Here is a 15,979-nt window from a genome sequence, read left to right on the forward strand (position 1 = left end):
GCCACACAGTTGGCACGCTATGAGGCTTATTCAAATAGAAAATAAAACGGTTAGATAAGAACTTAAAACGACTAACAACCAAAGAATAAGAACCTACCGCTACACAGCTAACACTGAAATGAACTAAAAAGACGAGCGCATGGCCAGACGAAACACAAGAAAACCAAGGAATGTAAATTGCAATTAACGGGGAATGTAAGACGCGCGCCGGCATCCGCAACGACTAACTTTAAGGAAATTTAGAAATGACGCTGTAGTTTACACCCAGTTTTCTGAAACTAAACAGCAACTTAAAGTTAACTTATTAAATTGTATTATGGTTCAACATTTTACATACCGAATACCGTGCTAGGTCATTACTAAACCACATATCTGCAGTTGTGCATTTTCCATTGATATCATTCTCATGAACAGATGCTACTAACGTCCAACCACCACCAGATGTTGTCATGTCACAATATACCTGAACAATACAACTCATATTAAATAATTTTGAGGTCAATAAAGATAAAGGTTTAGATTTCAAACTTTTAGTTGGATACATATAGGTTTGTGTCACTTAATTAAAACCTTGATTGAAGTGTCAGTTTCATTTGGTTGAATAAAGTGATAACCATCGCTTGAGACTCCAGAGTTTTTTAGGTCCAAACATGATGTAGAGATGATAGCTGGTTTGGATGATGAGCAAGATGATTCTTCTTATATTTAAAATATTATATTATGTTCTAAACAAATTAAAGAAGAAAAATGTTTAAAGCTTACCTGACTTGGATCCATTGCTGTTCTGCACAATAGAATTGAACTTTTTTTTTCAAGAAGTGTAGTGTAAACATGAAGTGCAAACATGTTGTTACTTGTCATATATTACATGAGGAACAAAATCAAGCTATTATAACTCAATGTAAGTTAGAATTGGACTTACCACAATGTAGTAAATCCCAGTTATGACACCAACAAGAACCAACAGAAGAACAAGACAAGCAAATATTTTCCAAAATTTTTGCGATGTTTTTTACCATTTTTTATCACTCTAGTATCTAAAAACAATTATACATTTCAATGTGTATAACAATGAAATAAAATTGTTATTATGTTTGAGTTTACCTGCTTTCAGTCTAGTGATATAGACAGTTTCCTTGATTATACATTACAATCACACTTAATAAGTGATGTTATTACAATCTAAACCTTGCGCCATATTAAACCAAACATATTAGACTTACATTTTTACCCCCACATACAATATTATAGAACAGAATCAGTTGTGCTAAAGCAAAATAACCTCTATTCATTTTCTGGAAGTGATATATTCAACCAACCCAATCAAGTTAAGACTTGCAACATCATGATGTCAGAGACACCAATGCATGCCAGATGTTGAAGTTTTACATGCAATGCTACCTCATATAAACTTAAAAGAATTTAATTTTAGCTGGTTTTATTAATTTTGTTTCTGTTCAATTATTGAATATTATGACATAGCAGCATTGAGCCTTGAACCTTAACCGTATGGTTATTATTATTAATAATGGGCCAAAACATAATAAAACATTGCTGTGATTCCATTCAAGCTATAAGGCATGATCAATAATACATAATACAAAATATGGTTTTATACAACCATACAATGGTGTAACAATTGACGTTTAAATATTAAAAAAATATCAGTGTTGCGTAACTAAAACACCTGGCGCAAGCTCTACGTTTTGTCAATAGCCTGATGCCACTCGTCGTTTGTTCGTCTAATATACCGAGTTGTTGACCTATCGTTCTGGAGTTGAATATTATTGAGATGGGTGCGCAACCCCCAACAATTGTTGACGTCGCTGGACACTCCCTTCCCAACGACAACTTCAAAGTCAACGATTAATTTGGCGCTTACCGATACCGTACCCTAAATAGGGCCACATTACATCACGGAGAATATGTAACCACATTCTATAGTCTAGCTTATCGAGGGCCAGCCAAGCCTATTCTAAAACGAAAAGTTGCCGAAGCAACAACCAAGAAACTGTCGTGAAAACGTCAAGAAACGACGAACAATTTAAAAATGAAAAACAATGACCAAAAATGCGCATATTACCGACGAATAAAATAAGTTCTGTGAGTATTAGCTTATCTGTGGCGATTGACTATGATTTAAGCGAGAGATGTAATTTATATATCTCGTGCCAGCTTTTTACATGCCCGTATATTATTTACAAGGTAATACCATTATTTGGATTTTTCTGTATTGCTGACAATTTGGACAACTCAATATAGAAAGAATTGGGGTGAATTTATTGCTGTTGGGTGTCTTGTCCAAGGATATATTTTACTTTGCAACTATACATCAGTGCGTTCGTATATATAGTCACTGTTAGTCACTTTATGTATAGAGGGGGGGGAGATGGGACACCTTTAGCACATATTATCTAGATATCCTGATCATGATTAAACAATTAACAACAGTCTATGAGAGTCATGAGGACCACGGCCTACTAGAGATAAAATGTGAATTATAAGGCCGTATCTCTAGTAGGCCGTGTGAGGACATAGTTCCATATTTCTTTGAATGTTCTTTGTTTACTACTAAATGGGACGAAAATAGAGTTAAAAATGTCCACTCTTCCCCCATCCTACTGTATTTAACTCCGTAAAAATTTGGATTTTATTTTCATGAAATTCCCTTCTTTGCGACATTGGCCAACTGCTTCAAATTTATCACAAAAATGTAATTGTCGGCTTTAGGTTTTATTTCCTCACGAATAACGGTAAAACAGAAGTTAAACGTAAAACGTGTGATAAAACTTGTTTCACTACAGAGAGAAACATCTAATGAGTCTCCACTTGCCGACGACGAGAGCCGCTCGTCTAATAGAACTTGCTATATCCGTAGCTTTTGCCAAACCCATAGCTTTTGCCATATGTGTAGCATCCGTTGTAGTAGTTGACACGACAGTAACGATAGTTTCTGTGTATGAGAAATTGAAGTGTAAATATTCTTGTAAACAAAACCATGTTTACAATAGTATTTGTAATAAAACTTTCAACTTACGTGTAGTACTTGTAGTAGTATGGATAGCACTTGGCAGTAGGATAGCTCACGCACCATGTGTAATAACTACCCCAGCAGAATCTGGGCAAGATGCACTTCTGTTCCTTGCAGATGTAGCAGCAGGAATAGTGGAGTACCAGCCTAGGGATGATGTCCTCCCAGTACTTATCACATTCGAGTAAAACAGCAGCACAGTATTCTGACAGCTTTTCGCTATATTTGTTTGCCATGGTTACAATATCCGTTGGTCCATCACAAACATCACCATTAACCACGAAATCATCGTGGTGCAACTTCAAAATATCGAGGTATTTTGTCCAATGAGATTTTTTCGCCTAAAAAAACAACCATATATAAAAATCCCTTACTTTACAACATTCAATTTATGCTAACCTTATTCATACTCTCGAACAAAGATTGCTTGGCAGAAATACCTTTTGCCTCAAGTTTCTCCTTATATGCTTTAATGTCTTCAGATCTCTTCTTTTGGCAAGCATCAAAATTATCACCGATAGACTGGATGTAAGACTTGGCCTTGGTTCTGTAATCTATAATGCTCGTACTGAACTTGGTGGCGCATTCCAACAAAATTTCGGCAAGTTTCAATTTGTAAGCTTCGACAGCGGCTGTCCTCTTTTCATCGCATTCCTTTTGAACCTCTGCGAGTTTAGCCTTTTGTTCATCGGTCAATTCGGTGCTGTTGTTACTGTCAAATATATAAATAAACATATATAAATATGGTGTTCTTATGTTAGATTGGGTGTAATACAATACTTACGCGCAAATGTATTGAGAACGAAGATATTCGATGTACCAGTCGTGTCGGGCCTTGATGATTTCATCGTACTTTGTGCAATATTCTGTGTGGTAGGTGGTCCATTTAAGTTTCCATTCACCGAATTGCGTCTCATATTCTAAGATTGCCTTTTCCAATTTTTCGCAGTGTTCTTTAATGATAGTAGCTCCATCTCTAACAACGGCGGCTAAAATGCATTCATTCAATGAGAAACAACAAACAACCACTAATTTTACTCAACTTACGGAAGACACAGGTTTTTAGTCCAGTATATTTTGTTGGGTTGAAGCAGAACTTGAAGGGTTGAAGACAGTATCTGACAAAGCAGTATCTCGTTTTGTACTTGTACCAACAACCGTATCGTTTGCTGTCGCACAAAAGAGAATTAAAGAAATGTTAGTTTCAAGACGAGTTTATGTTCAATACCAGGTGCTGTAGTATCTCTTCTTGTAGAATCTGATGCAACCATTGGACATGTAACAACGATAGGCGCAAGAGTAGTTCATGATCAGCTTCAACTTCCATGTAGCAAGTTTTGTGGCGTATTCAGTTGCAAGAGCGGTAATCTTAGCAACTTCCTGATCATGGTAGAGTTGGATAACGGCATCAACCGTTACCTTTTCCCATTCCGAACTTCCTGCGGTTAATAAATGAGTATCCGTGATTTTATATTCGTTAACGTTGCAATGAATATACTACACCAAACAGTCATCGTTATATTACCATGGACTTTGTGCAAGAAAGATCTGTAGTAAGACTTCTTCTGTTCCAAAATGGACATATGGCAGGCGACGTAGTTCTTAACGTAGTCGACACACTTTGCAGTCAGAGTGGTAGTATAATCAACGATTTTGGTAAGACGTGTTTTTAAACACTCAACACCACTGTGCAAAACATAATTTGGGGTTACGAAAATAAAAGTAAACGTTAGTTTTAAGACAAACATACTTTTCAACGAGCTTTGTGTGGTAATCGGCAATACATTTAAGTTTGTCAGCAACATCCTCTTCGCATTTCAAAATAACATCGTCTCTCTTCTTATCGAGTTCTTCGTTGTATTCCTTGATAGCATCGTCTCTTTTCTTGATGAGGTTTTCTCTTTCCTCGTCGGTCTTGGCAGATCTATACGGAAACAGAGTTTCGGTAAACTCAACGGTTGCAGGACAAAAAAGAATAAAGGATAATCGCTTACTGGATGTAATAAGCGTAGTAGTTGAACAACTTGTTCTTGACGTTTAACTTGTATTGTTCGATAGAACTTTTGAGTTGCTCAACAAAAGTCGTTTTGCAATTATTCATCTCCGTCGTGATCTTAAGAAGAGCTTCCTTCAAGAGGTTTGTCATTTCAATTTCGAGATCAGCAACAGTCTTCTCTGCTCAATAACATTTTTTTGTTAATTTTAAGTAGGCCTAGGAAATTATTTACATTGTTCAAAATAATGAACATTACCGGTCCATCCTTCCGTTCCGCAGTCGCAACCGGGGTAAACATGAAGAACTGGTTCGTAATATTTGTAGGAGCACCAGGACTTCTTGTAGGGAATGTTGTAGCAGAAGACTTGAGATTTGGGGTAAACGTAGCACTTTCTGTAGCCGTAACTGTAGCAGCCGCTGCTGTAGCCTTTGTAGCTACCGTAGCATTTGTTGTAGCCGTAGCCGTAGCCGTTTCCGTAACTAAATGCGCTGGCCGCCTGTCAGATAAGAAAGTTGTTAACAAAATATATGCGCTGGTCAAATCTTACCATGCAATACTTACCGCGATAAACGCGAGAAGAATGAGTAAAACTTTCATCTTTCTCTTTCCAAGTCAAGTGACTGACTAGTAGCAGAATCTTTCGACTTATATAGAGATTCTTCGAAAACATGTCGCTTAAAATTCTACCTGTAAGAGCAATTGAAACACTTGAAACATGACGTTGGTGGATACGGGCAGGTGTTAACATGGATGTTTGATGGATACCGGAGATTGAATGATGCTCAGACTTCCACGTCAAGTTCGGTATCATTACAAAGCGTTGTTAGAGTAGCTTGACAAGTATGCATCTGTTTTGCTTTACGCTGTATTGTATTTGCTTTCGAGAACTTGAGTTATATGAAGAACTCTAGAGTACGTGTACACCAGGTGAGCTAATTGCTCTAAACACAACATATTAAGTTGTTTTTGTCGTTTGCTGCGTATTATAATGAATAAACTAGAATACAGATTGCGTAACATTCTACCCTTAGGGCGCTTACAGCATCGTTGCAGCAATTCAGCTGCTATACTGGAACGGTTTCAACAAAATGATAAAATAAAGGGATTAAAATTGGGACAACAATTTTCAGTAAATAGGTAAGGACCAGAGTTGGCCATTACCATTATACCAAAGATGCTGCCATATGGGCCATATGGAAAGAAATTGTTTTTTAATTATGATACAATAGCGTCATCTATGGACATATTGTTTTTAACTTATTAACTTATAAATGTAGCTTCTACTGTTTGATATTTTCTTCTCTAATTTCTGGTTAAACTGTTTGAGTAGCAGCTGAGTTGATGCTCCAGCGATGTTGCAAATATGATTAGGTGCTCATGCCCTATGGTAGAATGTCACGCAGTAATCTATTTTCTACAGTTCGTTCATTCTACCATGCAGAAAACGACAAAAAGATCTTGATATGTTGGGTTAGAGCAATTAGCTCACCTGGTGTACACGTACTCTAGAGTCCTTCATATTAACTCAAGTTTTCGACAGCAAATACAATACAGCGTAAAGCAAAACAGATGTATAGCCTACTCATCAAGGTACTTTGAAAAACTCGGTCTAAAACTATACCTGCAAGAGCAATTGAGACATTTATAATAACATAACGTTGCGGACAGGTGTTAACATGGCTGTTTGGTGGGTACTGGATATTGATTGATACTCAGACTTCCACGTCAAGTTCGGTATCATTACAAAGCGTTGTTAGAGTAGCTTGACAAGTATGCATCTGTTTTGCTTTACGTTGTATTGTATTTGCTGTCGAGAACTTGAGTTATATGAAGGACTCTAGAGTACGTGTACACCAGGTGAGCTAATTGCTTTAAACACAATATATTAAGTTGTTTTTGTCGTTTGCTGCGTATTATAATGAATAAACTAGAATACAGATTGCGTAATATTCTACCTTAGGGCGCGTAAAGCATCGTTGCAGCAATTCAGCTGCTATACTGGAACGGTTTAACTAGACAAGTTAGAGAAGAAATAACCAAACATCAGAAGTTACATCTAAGTTAGAACATTATGTCCATAGATGACGCTATTGTATCATAATTAAAAAACCATTTACTTTGGGAAGCGACAATATTTAACATCTGGCGAGATCCATATGGCAGCATCTTTGGTATAATGGTAATGGCCAACTCTGGTCTAAATACCAGGTCTCATAGCATAGCAAGTTATCCCATTGTAGGTCTTTACCAAGATGAAACTAAATAGAAATATTTTGGCTTTGACCACAAAAAGTGTAAGAATTTAATTGATCTTAAAACCCACACATTCCATACCCATTTACTGAAAATTGTTGTCCCAATTTAAATCCCTTTATTTTATCATTTTGTTGAAACCGTTCCAGTATAGCAGCTGAATTGCTGCAACGATGCTGTAAGCGCCCTAAGGGTAGAATGTTACGCAATCTGTATTCTAGTTTATTCATTTAAAACGCAGCAAACGACAAAAACAACTTAATATGTTGTGTTTAGAGCAATTAGCTCACCTGGTGTACACGTACTCTAGAGTTCTTCATATAACTTAAGTTCTCGAAAGCAAATACAATACAGCGTAAAGCAAAACAGATGCATACTTGTCAAGCTACTCTAACAACGCTTTGTAATGATACCGAACTTGACGTGGAAGTCTGAGCATCATTCAATCTCCGGTATCTATCAAACATCCATGTTAACACCTGCCCGTATCCACCAACGTCATGTTTCAAGTGTTTCAATTGCTCTTACAGGTAGAATTTTAAGCGACATGTTTTCAAAGAATCTCTATATAAGTCGAAAGATTCTGCTACTAGTCAGTCACTTTTGACTTGGAAAGAGAAAGATGAAAGTTTTACTCATTCTTCTCGCGTTTATCGCGGTAAGTATTGCATGGTAAGATTTGACCAGCGCATATATTTTGTTAACAACTTTCTTATCTGACAGGCGGCCAGCGCATTTAGTTACGGAAACGGCTACGGCTACAACAAATGCTACGGTAGCTACAAAGGCTACAGCAGCGGCTGCTACAGTTACGGCTACAGAAAGTGCTACGTTTACCCCAAATCTCAAGTCTTCTGCTACAACATTCCCTACAAGAAGTCCTGGTGCTCCTACAAATATTACGAACCAGTTCTTCATGTTTACCCCGGTTGCGACTGCGGAACGGAAGGATGGACCGGTAATGTTCATTATTTTGAACAATGTAAATAATTTCCTAGGCCTACTTAAAATTAACAAAAAAATGTTATTGAGCAGAGAAGACTGTTGCTGATCTCGAAATTGAAATGACAAACCTCCTGAAGGAAGCTCTTCTTAAGATCACGACGGAGATGAATAATTGCAAAACGACTTTTGTTGAGCAACTCAAAAGTTCTATCGAACAATACAAGTTAAACGTCAAGAACAAGTTGTTCAACTACTACGCTTATTACATCCAGTAAGCGATTATCCTTTATTCTTTTTTATCCTGCAACCGTTGAGTTTACCGAAACTCTGTTTCCGTATAGATCTGCCAAGACCGACGAGGAAAGAGAAAACCTCATCAAGAAAAGAGACGATGCTATCAAGGAATACAACGAAGAACTCGATAAGAAGAGAGACGATGTTATTTTGAAATGCGAAGAGGATGTTGCTGACAAACTTAAATGTATTGCCGATTACCACACAAAGCTCGTTGAAAAGTATGTTTGTCTTAAAACTAACGTTTACTTTTATTTTCGTAACCCCAAATTATGTTTTGCACAGTGGTGTTGAGTGTTTAAAAACACGTCTTACCAAAATCGTTGATTATACTACCACTCTGACTGCAAAGTGTGTCGACTACGTTAAGAACTACGTCGCCTGCCATATGTCCATTTTGGAACAGAAGAAGTCTTACTACAGATCTTTCTTGCACAAAGTCCATGGTAATATAACGATGACTGTTTGGTGTAGTATATTCATTGCAACGTTAACGAATATAAAATCACGGATACTCATTTATTAACCGCAGGAAGTTCGGAATGGGAAAAGGTAACGGTTGATGCCGTTATCCAACTCTACCATGATCAGGAAGTTGCTAAGATTACCGCTCTTGCAACTGAATACGCCACAAAACTTGCTACATGGAAGTTGAAGCTGATCATGAACTACTCTTGCGCCTATCGTTGTTATATGTCCAATGGTTGCATCAGATTCTACAAGAAGAGATACTACAGCACCTGGTATTGAACATAAACTCGTCTTGAAATTAACATTTCTTTAATTATCTTTTGTGCGACAGCAAACGATACGGTTGTTGGTACAAGTACAAAACGAGATACTGCTTTGTCAGATACTGTCTTCAACCCTTCAAGTTCTGCTTCAACCCAACAAAATATACTGGCCTAAAAACCTGTGTCTTCCGTAAGTTGAGTAAAATTAGTGGTTGTTTGTTGTTTCTCATTGAATGAATGCATTTTAGCCGCCGTTGTTAGAGATGGAGCTACTATCATTAAAGAACACTGCGAAAAATTGGAAAAGGCAATCTTAGAATATGAGACGCAATTCGGTGAATGGAAACTTAAATGGACCACCTACCACACAGAATATTGCACAAAGTACGATGAAATCATCAAGGCCCGACACGACTGGTACATCGAATATCTTCGTTCTCAATACATTTGCGCGTAAGTATTGTATTACACCCAATCTAACATAAGAACACCATATTTATATATGTTTATTTATATATTTGACAGTAACAACAGCACCGAATTGACCGATGAACAAAAGGCTAAACTCGCAGAGGTTCAAAAGGAATGCGATGAAAAGAGGACAGCCGCTGTCGAAGCTTACAAATTGAAACTTGCCGAAATTTTGTTGGAATGCGCCACCAAGTTCAGTACGAGCATTATAGATTACAGAACCAAGGCCAAGTCTTACATCCAGTCTATCGGTGATAATTTTGATGCTTGCCAAAAGAAGAGATCTGAAGACATTAAAGCATATAAGGAGAAACTTGAGGCAAAGGGTATTTCTGCCAAGCAATCTTTGTTCGAGAGTATGAATAAGGTTAGCATAAATTGAATGTTGTAAAGTAAGGGATTTTTATATATGGTTGTTTTCAGGCGAAAAAATCTCATTGGACAAAATACCTCGATATTTTGAAGTTGCACCACGATGATTTCGTGGTTAATGGTGATGTTTGTGATGGACCAACGGATATTGTAACCATGGCAAACAAATATAGCGAAAAGCTGTCAGAATACTGTGCTGCTGTTTTACTCGAATGTGATAAGTACTGGGAGGACATCATCCCTAGGCTGGTACTCCACTATTCCTGCTGCTACATCTGCAAGGAACAGAAGTGCATCTTGCCCAGATTCTGCTGGGGTAGTTATTACACATGGTGCGTGAGCTATCCTACTGCCAAGTGCTATCCATACTACTACAAGTACTACACGTAAGTTGAAAGTTTTATTACAAATACTATTGTAAACATGGTTTTGTTTACAAGAATATTTACACTTCAATTTCTCATACACAGAAACTATCGTTACTGTCGTGTCAACTACTACAACGGATGCTACACATATGGCAAAAGCTATGGGTTTGGCAAAAGCTACGGATATAGCAAGTTCTATTAGACGAGCGGCTCTCGTCGTCGGCAAGTGGAGACTCATTAGATGTTTCTCTCTGTAGTGAAATAAGCTTTTTTCCACGTTACGTTTATCTTTTGTTTTATCGTTATTCGTGAGAAAATAAAAGCTATAAAGCCGACAATTACAATTTCGTGATAAATTTTGAGCAGTTGGTCAACGTGGCAGAAACATCGTATTTTTTAATCAAGAATAAATGTAGCCTATACTAAATATTACCGCGGTTAAAATATTCACTTAAGTCTGCGAAAGCGTTGTATTGGATATAAACTTTTAAGTGAATTGCCCAAATTATCAGGTATACAAAAAAGCAAAGAACAACTTACAAAACTTTTAAAAATTGGTGCACAATCGTGGTCGGAATATATATCGAGGCCATGGTATCACGTGATAAAGAATTAAAACCGATTGTTCGAACCCATGTGATTCCAATAATACGTAGCATGCGAGAAATAATTCGACTATCTGATGACGTCAGTAAGGAAAATCGGTGTTTGCAGAAAGTTTGGTGTTTGCAAAAAGATCGAATTAAGTAAACATTTTGTTATCGTATTAAATATTCCAGAAAAAAAACATTAAAGGGTGCGATCTCTATAATGAAAATGTGGCTTTTAAGGAAAGAGCTTTAAAGGGATAAAGTGTACTGATGTTGTCTGAACCGAAGTTAGTGGTCTGAACAAACTCTGTCGCACATATGCACGCAGCCACGTAATTCCCGACTCTACGATGCCGGCCAGTGTTGCCTCTTCCAATAAGCTGTTGCAGCCTATTGGAAAACAAACGAACGAACGAACGAACGACTGTGTGACTGATAATTTGGACAACCAATTAGTGACCACCGGGTTGGTGCAGTTGTCGTTAAGCCAAAGGACACATACACCCAAAAAGGTAGCAACGACGAGCCTTGAACCCATTTGCCTATTGGGTTGAAGGCAGGCGCGCTAACCAACTGTGCTACGGCGCCAGTATTTTTCTTTTTTCTTTGTAAAAACGCAAAACTTAGAAGAATGAAAGAGATTGAAAGATACTTTGCTTTCATTTTCTTCATTAAAGTTAGAAAACTGTACAGATATTTTGTTCTAATAATTCTTCAGTGTACATTTGGCTATGTGGAGTAGTACCATAGTATACTGAAGTGATAGTACGCTAACGAGACCACGTGACCACTTTTCACGCATGAGTGCACAGTTGCACTTCGCCCGACAGTTCAGCCAGACAGTGCAGTATAACAGTGGAAGGCAGAGTCCGTATATAAGCATTTTTATATGTTTATATACGGAAAAGGATCGCGAAAATTGTTGTATAATGTACAGTGACACATTTTTAATAGTTTAGCGAATTTGACTGATCGTTTGCGTAAAGAAATTACATTTGTAGCCAGATTGGAAATAATCATCATAGAGTAGCATATATACAATGGCCTCTGCTTAAACGAAAGTTTTCTGGACGACCTATTTGCTGATTCACTAACCACAGGTAGCACCAGATATAAGAACTTTACAAGTAAAAATCTCAGAACTTATGCATTGAGTTCTGATCTGGCAGATATTCAACCCACTGTAATTATTGAAGATTTCGGAAACAATTCTAATGCAATTATTGACATGATGGAGAAAGTGCCTGGACTGCTGAAATGCCCATATGCAGACTACCTGTATGTGCTCCAGCAAATCTACGTTCTTGCTGTGAAGAAAACACACAAAAATCCAAGGGAAATTGATTTTAATGCAGTGTTTCATAAAATATGGGAAACAACATTTATGAAAATATTTATCGATCATTTGCTGGATATACATGGTGATGGGGATGAAGAGGACAGCAGTTAATGTAGTATTTTTAACTAAACAGGAGCATATAAAATTATAAATAACACAATTATCGAGAATGGTCACGAGGTGTATGAAACAGAACACCTGTGTTATAACGATTGTCGTTTTCCCGGCACACATTTGTAAATATATGAACGCTTATATTTTATTTTAACACATTGCTTTATTTTTTCTTTGTTCTTTTCCTGCCCTTTTATTATTCTTGTTTGAACTGTATTTCGAAAATTTTATTATAATACCGACCTTTAAAAAAGAGTTTTGCTCTGGGTGCGATCAGTTAGTGCAGTATAAATGTTTTATTTATTATTCAGCTTATGCTTATCATGTGTATACAGTTTAAGAAGCAAAAAGTTATCCATAAATTTAAATAGCCTTTTGCCTCGACTGTGTCGATCTGTCCTGCTATCCTACCCAATACATCATTTCTCAAGGTTTTTTTTGATAAAGCAGGACAGAGGCCCTTCCTTGAGATCTATATTAGGATTATAGAATAAAAAAAACGGTAAAAGAAAAAAAAAAAAACGGTAAAAGAAAAAAAGTTACAACTTTTTTCTTTTGGGCATCGGAGCATCACATACAGTGGTCCACATATTTTTGGTTCCGAATGTGGTGTTCCCACCTTTAATTTTTTTGATAACTTTTCTTTGGGTATAGTGTGCAACAGAATATCCAAACCGATGTATATCTGGGTCTTGCATTCGTCTGCCCATTTCACGCTAAATAAAAACATTCTAATTAATATAAAAATATTTGACAGAAAAAGGGTACTTTGATATATCATTTTGTTTCACATTCATAATTGATGTTTATTTTAAGAATTTGGGAAAATTACTGTAAAATTTGTAAACGGAGTAAGTTACAGGAAATTTGTAAATTTACTGTAACTTACTCAGTAACATGAGCCACAAACATTGCTGTACCTTCAGCTCCCTGGACAGAATCCAAGTTTTTTGCCACCTGTAAACTGAAGATATCTTTCGCCAGCTTAAGATTCATCTTAAAAGATAATAAACTTGTTTTTAAAACTCCAAGTACAATATAGAAGGTGCAAGTTTAAAACACCATTAGTCACACAAATGGAAATTGCATGTTATTAAATATCTACCTTGGAGAAAGGATTTAGATGAATATGTGCCTTTGTTAAACGGGTTCGAAATAACAACATGGTTGATTGTTCTTGTTCGTATAGCTGGTCAATATGTTGCCATAAAATATCCATGCCTTTATAATTCATCAACCGAGTACCAGTAAAACCCGATGAACAGAGTGAATTTCTGACAGTCTGCAAAAAAATATTTGAATATTAAAAATTAGAAATAAGAAAAAAAGTAGTTTACCTTAAGCAAGTGTGGTGGATCGGAACAAAGAAATATAGGCCGTTCTTCCGAAAAGGGATTTGGGGCAACCAGAACAGAAACGTAATCCATGCCCCCAGTTGAACTTACAAGTTTAAAAAATACTCTATTGATGTTTAATCCATCTGCTACAACGCAGTGAATTGCATTAGAATTGTTTCCGAAATCTTCAATAATTACAGTGGGTTGAATATCTGCCAGATCAGAACTCAATGCATAAGTTCTGAGATTTTTACTTGTAAAGTTCTTATATCTGGTGCTACCTGTGGTTAGTGAATCAGCAAATAGGTCGTCCAGAAAACTTTCGTTTAAGCAGAGGCCATTGTATATATGCTACTCTATGATGATTATTTCCAATCTGGCTACAAATGTAACTTCTTCTTAAGCAAACGATCAGTCAAATTCGCTAAACTATTAAAAATGTGTCACTGTACATTATACAACAATTTTCGCGATCCTTTTCCGTATATAAATATATAAAAATGCTTATATACGGACTCTGCCTTGCACTGTTATACTGCACTGTCTGGCTGAACTGTCGGGCGAAGTGCAACTGTGCACTCATGCGTGAAAAGTGGTCACGTGGTCTCGTTAGCGTACTATCACTTCAGTATACTATGGTAGTACTGTAGGGTAAGATGGGACATCTTTAGCACCTATTATCCAAATATCTTGCTTTTACAAATGACGGTATATTGGAGCCGTCAGGATACGGTTTTAAAATTCGTTAAACGTTTTTTGTTTACTAACAAATAGGACGAGAAAATAGAATGAAAATGTGTTTCTTTTTCCCTCACCCTGCTATTATATAAAGCTCAGTGGTTAACAATGGTTGGACTCTGCTTTTAACGTTTTGAAAAAAATCTGATCAACAGGAACAATACCTACTACGGCGAAAAGCAACAATGTGTGAGACAGTTACGGTTATTAATGTTGCAAACAACACAATAAGACCATAGGACTCTCTTAAGAGAGTATTATGCTAACATTGCTAAGACTAAGGTTTGTCTGTGGACGATGCAGCATATTGTCTAATGTGCATCGCATGTGTGTTTTTCCATCAGCGATAGCACCGGACTTATTATTATTTAGTTATGGTAACATGAGTGCCGGTGTCGCAAAAAAATCGTTCCCCGAAAAAATCGTTCTCATTTTACAAACTGCGCATGCGCATGAAGTGGTGGTCACGTGATTGCCATTTTTCACAACATCGATGAAATATTTATTCCGCTTGCAAGATACACTTCATTTCATATGTGCAAAATGTTGTCAGGAATACCTATATTTATGTTTTTTCGTTGTTAACGTATTGCGTGTCATGGTATTCTCGCACTGCGGTAGATGGGAGATTTAGTTGGAGGTATAGGCACAGATTTCAGATTTTACGAGTGGTCTTTCTCATATGTGGTATAAGTCAGTAAGCTTTTTATTAGACCAAAACACCTATATTCCACGCCCGAACCTTACAATTAAACCCAAAATCCAATCCAGGCACAACCAAACCAATAAACAAACAACTAAATCAACTGTTAAAAAATTGAAAAGAAAATTGATGATTAATTAACAGTATTTACAGTCATATAAATAAATGCTGCCAAATTTTACTTTGGTAATATAAACGTCACAATAAGAATTCATACTTACGCAACAAAGGTTTTTATGTTGTCATCAACTTTATTAATATTAAGCACATTTTACATGTACAGTCAGTCCCGTAGTTTATACACAATATGTTTCATAAGAGATAAAAGTATAATAAAAATAAAGATATAAAAATTCCATATAGTGTATATACAACGGCGTATTTAGTTGGAGTGGAACTGTTTTCACGAATGTCGTCATCGAGGGTCAAAGGTCAATGGGAACGATTTTTGCGGGGGAACGATTTTTTTCTGACACCGACTTAAACCCTCCCGTTTACGTAAAATAACCGCACCACCCGCCCACACGGTAGTTGCTGTTCTACGCTCTGTAAGGTTACCGGATAGAAACATAATAAAGTGTGAGATTGCCAAAGTGGTTTGACTCGAATAAATCAAAAGATAGCAACAATTAAGCATAGAAACTATAAAACACCGGTGATATATTAATGTCAAAACTTTTTGTGCATGTGACT

At 36.7% G+C, this 15,979-nt stretch overlaps 2 protein-coding genes and 2 long non-coding RNA genes across 4 annotated transcripts; 2 read left to right on the forward strand and 2 right to left on the reverse strand.

The window, feature by feature from the left end:
* Positions 1–570: 570 nt before the first annotated feature.
* LOC149735439 (uncharacterized) lies at positions 571–1,976 on the reverse strand. The gene is made up of 3 exons (XR_016385073.1): positions 1,688–1,976; positions 763–1,037; positions 571–698 (listed from the first exon to the last, which is right to left on the reverse strand). It is a non-coding gene; the product is annotated as an uncharacterized LOC149735439 (long non-coding RNA).
* An 865-nt stretch (positions 1,977–2,841) lies between these two features.
* LOC149735440 (uncharacterized) lies at positions 2,842–5,715 on the reverse strand. Its single transcript, XM_089878539.1, is given in 12 exon segments — positions 2,842–2,953; positions 3,038–3,189; positions 3,191–3,372; positions 3,431–3,743; positions 3,816–4,020; positions 4,079–4,200; positions 4,260–4,470; positions 4,557–4,717; positions 4,782–4,955; positions 5,026–5,206; positions 5,284–5,524; positions 5,590–5,715. Coding segments are annotated over 11 exon segments (1,932 nt in total). The 5' UTR covers positions 5,626–5,715; the 3' UTR covers positions 2,842–2,953; positions 3,038–3,083.
* A 2,076-nt stretch (positions 5,716–7,791) lies between these two features.
* Positions 7,792–10,679, forward strand: LOC149735441 (uncharacterized). The gene is given in 12 exon segments (XM_089878540.1): positions 7,792–7,939; positions 8,005–8,239; positions 8,317–8,497; positions 8,568–8,741; positions 8,806–8,966; positions 9,053–9,263; positions 9,323–9,444; positions 9,503–9,707; positions 9,780–10,092; positions 10,149–10,330; positions 10,332–10,483; positions 10,568–10,679. Coding segments are annotated over 11 exon segments (1,926 nt in total). The 5' UTR covers positions 7,792–7,903; the 3' UTR covers positions 10,438–10,483; positions 10,568–10,679.
* A 535-nt stretch (positions 10,680–11,214) lies between these two features.
* Positions 11,215–12,448, forward strand: LOC149735442 (uncharacterized). Its single transcript, XR_016385072.1, has 2 exons — positions 11,215–12,155; positions 12,252–12,448. It is a non-coding gene; the product is annotated as an uncharacterized LOC149735442 (long non-coding RNA).
* Positions 12,449–15,979: the final 3,531 nt, after the last annotated feature.

This window comes from Ciona robusta, chromosome 5 (assembly GCF_009617815.1).
Source record: "Ciona robusta chromosome 5, ASM961781v2".
In the NCBI taxonomy this organism is placed as follows: Eukaryota; Metazoa; Chordata; class Ascidiacea; order Phlebobranchia; family Cionidae; genus Ciona; species Ciona robusta.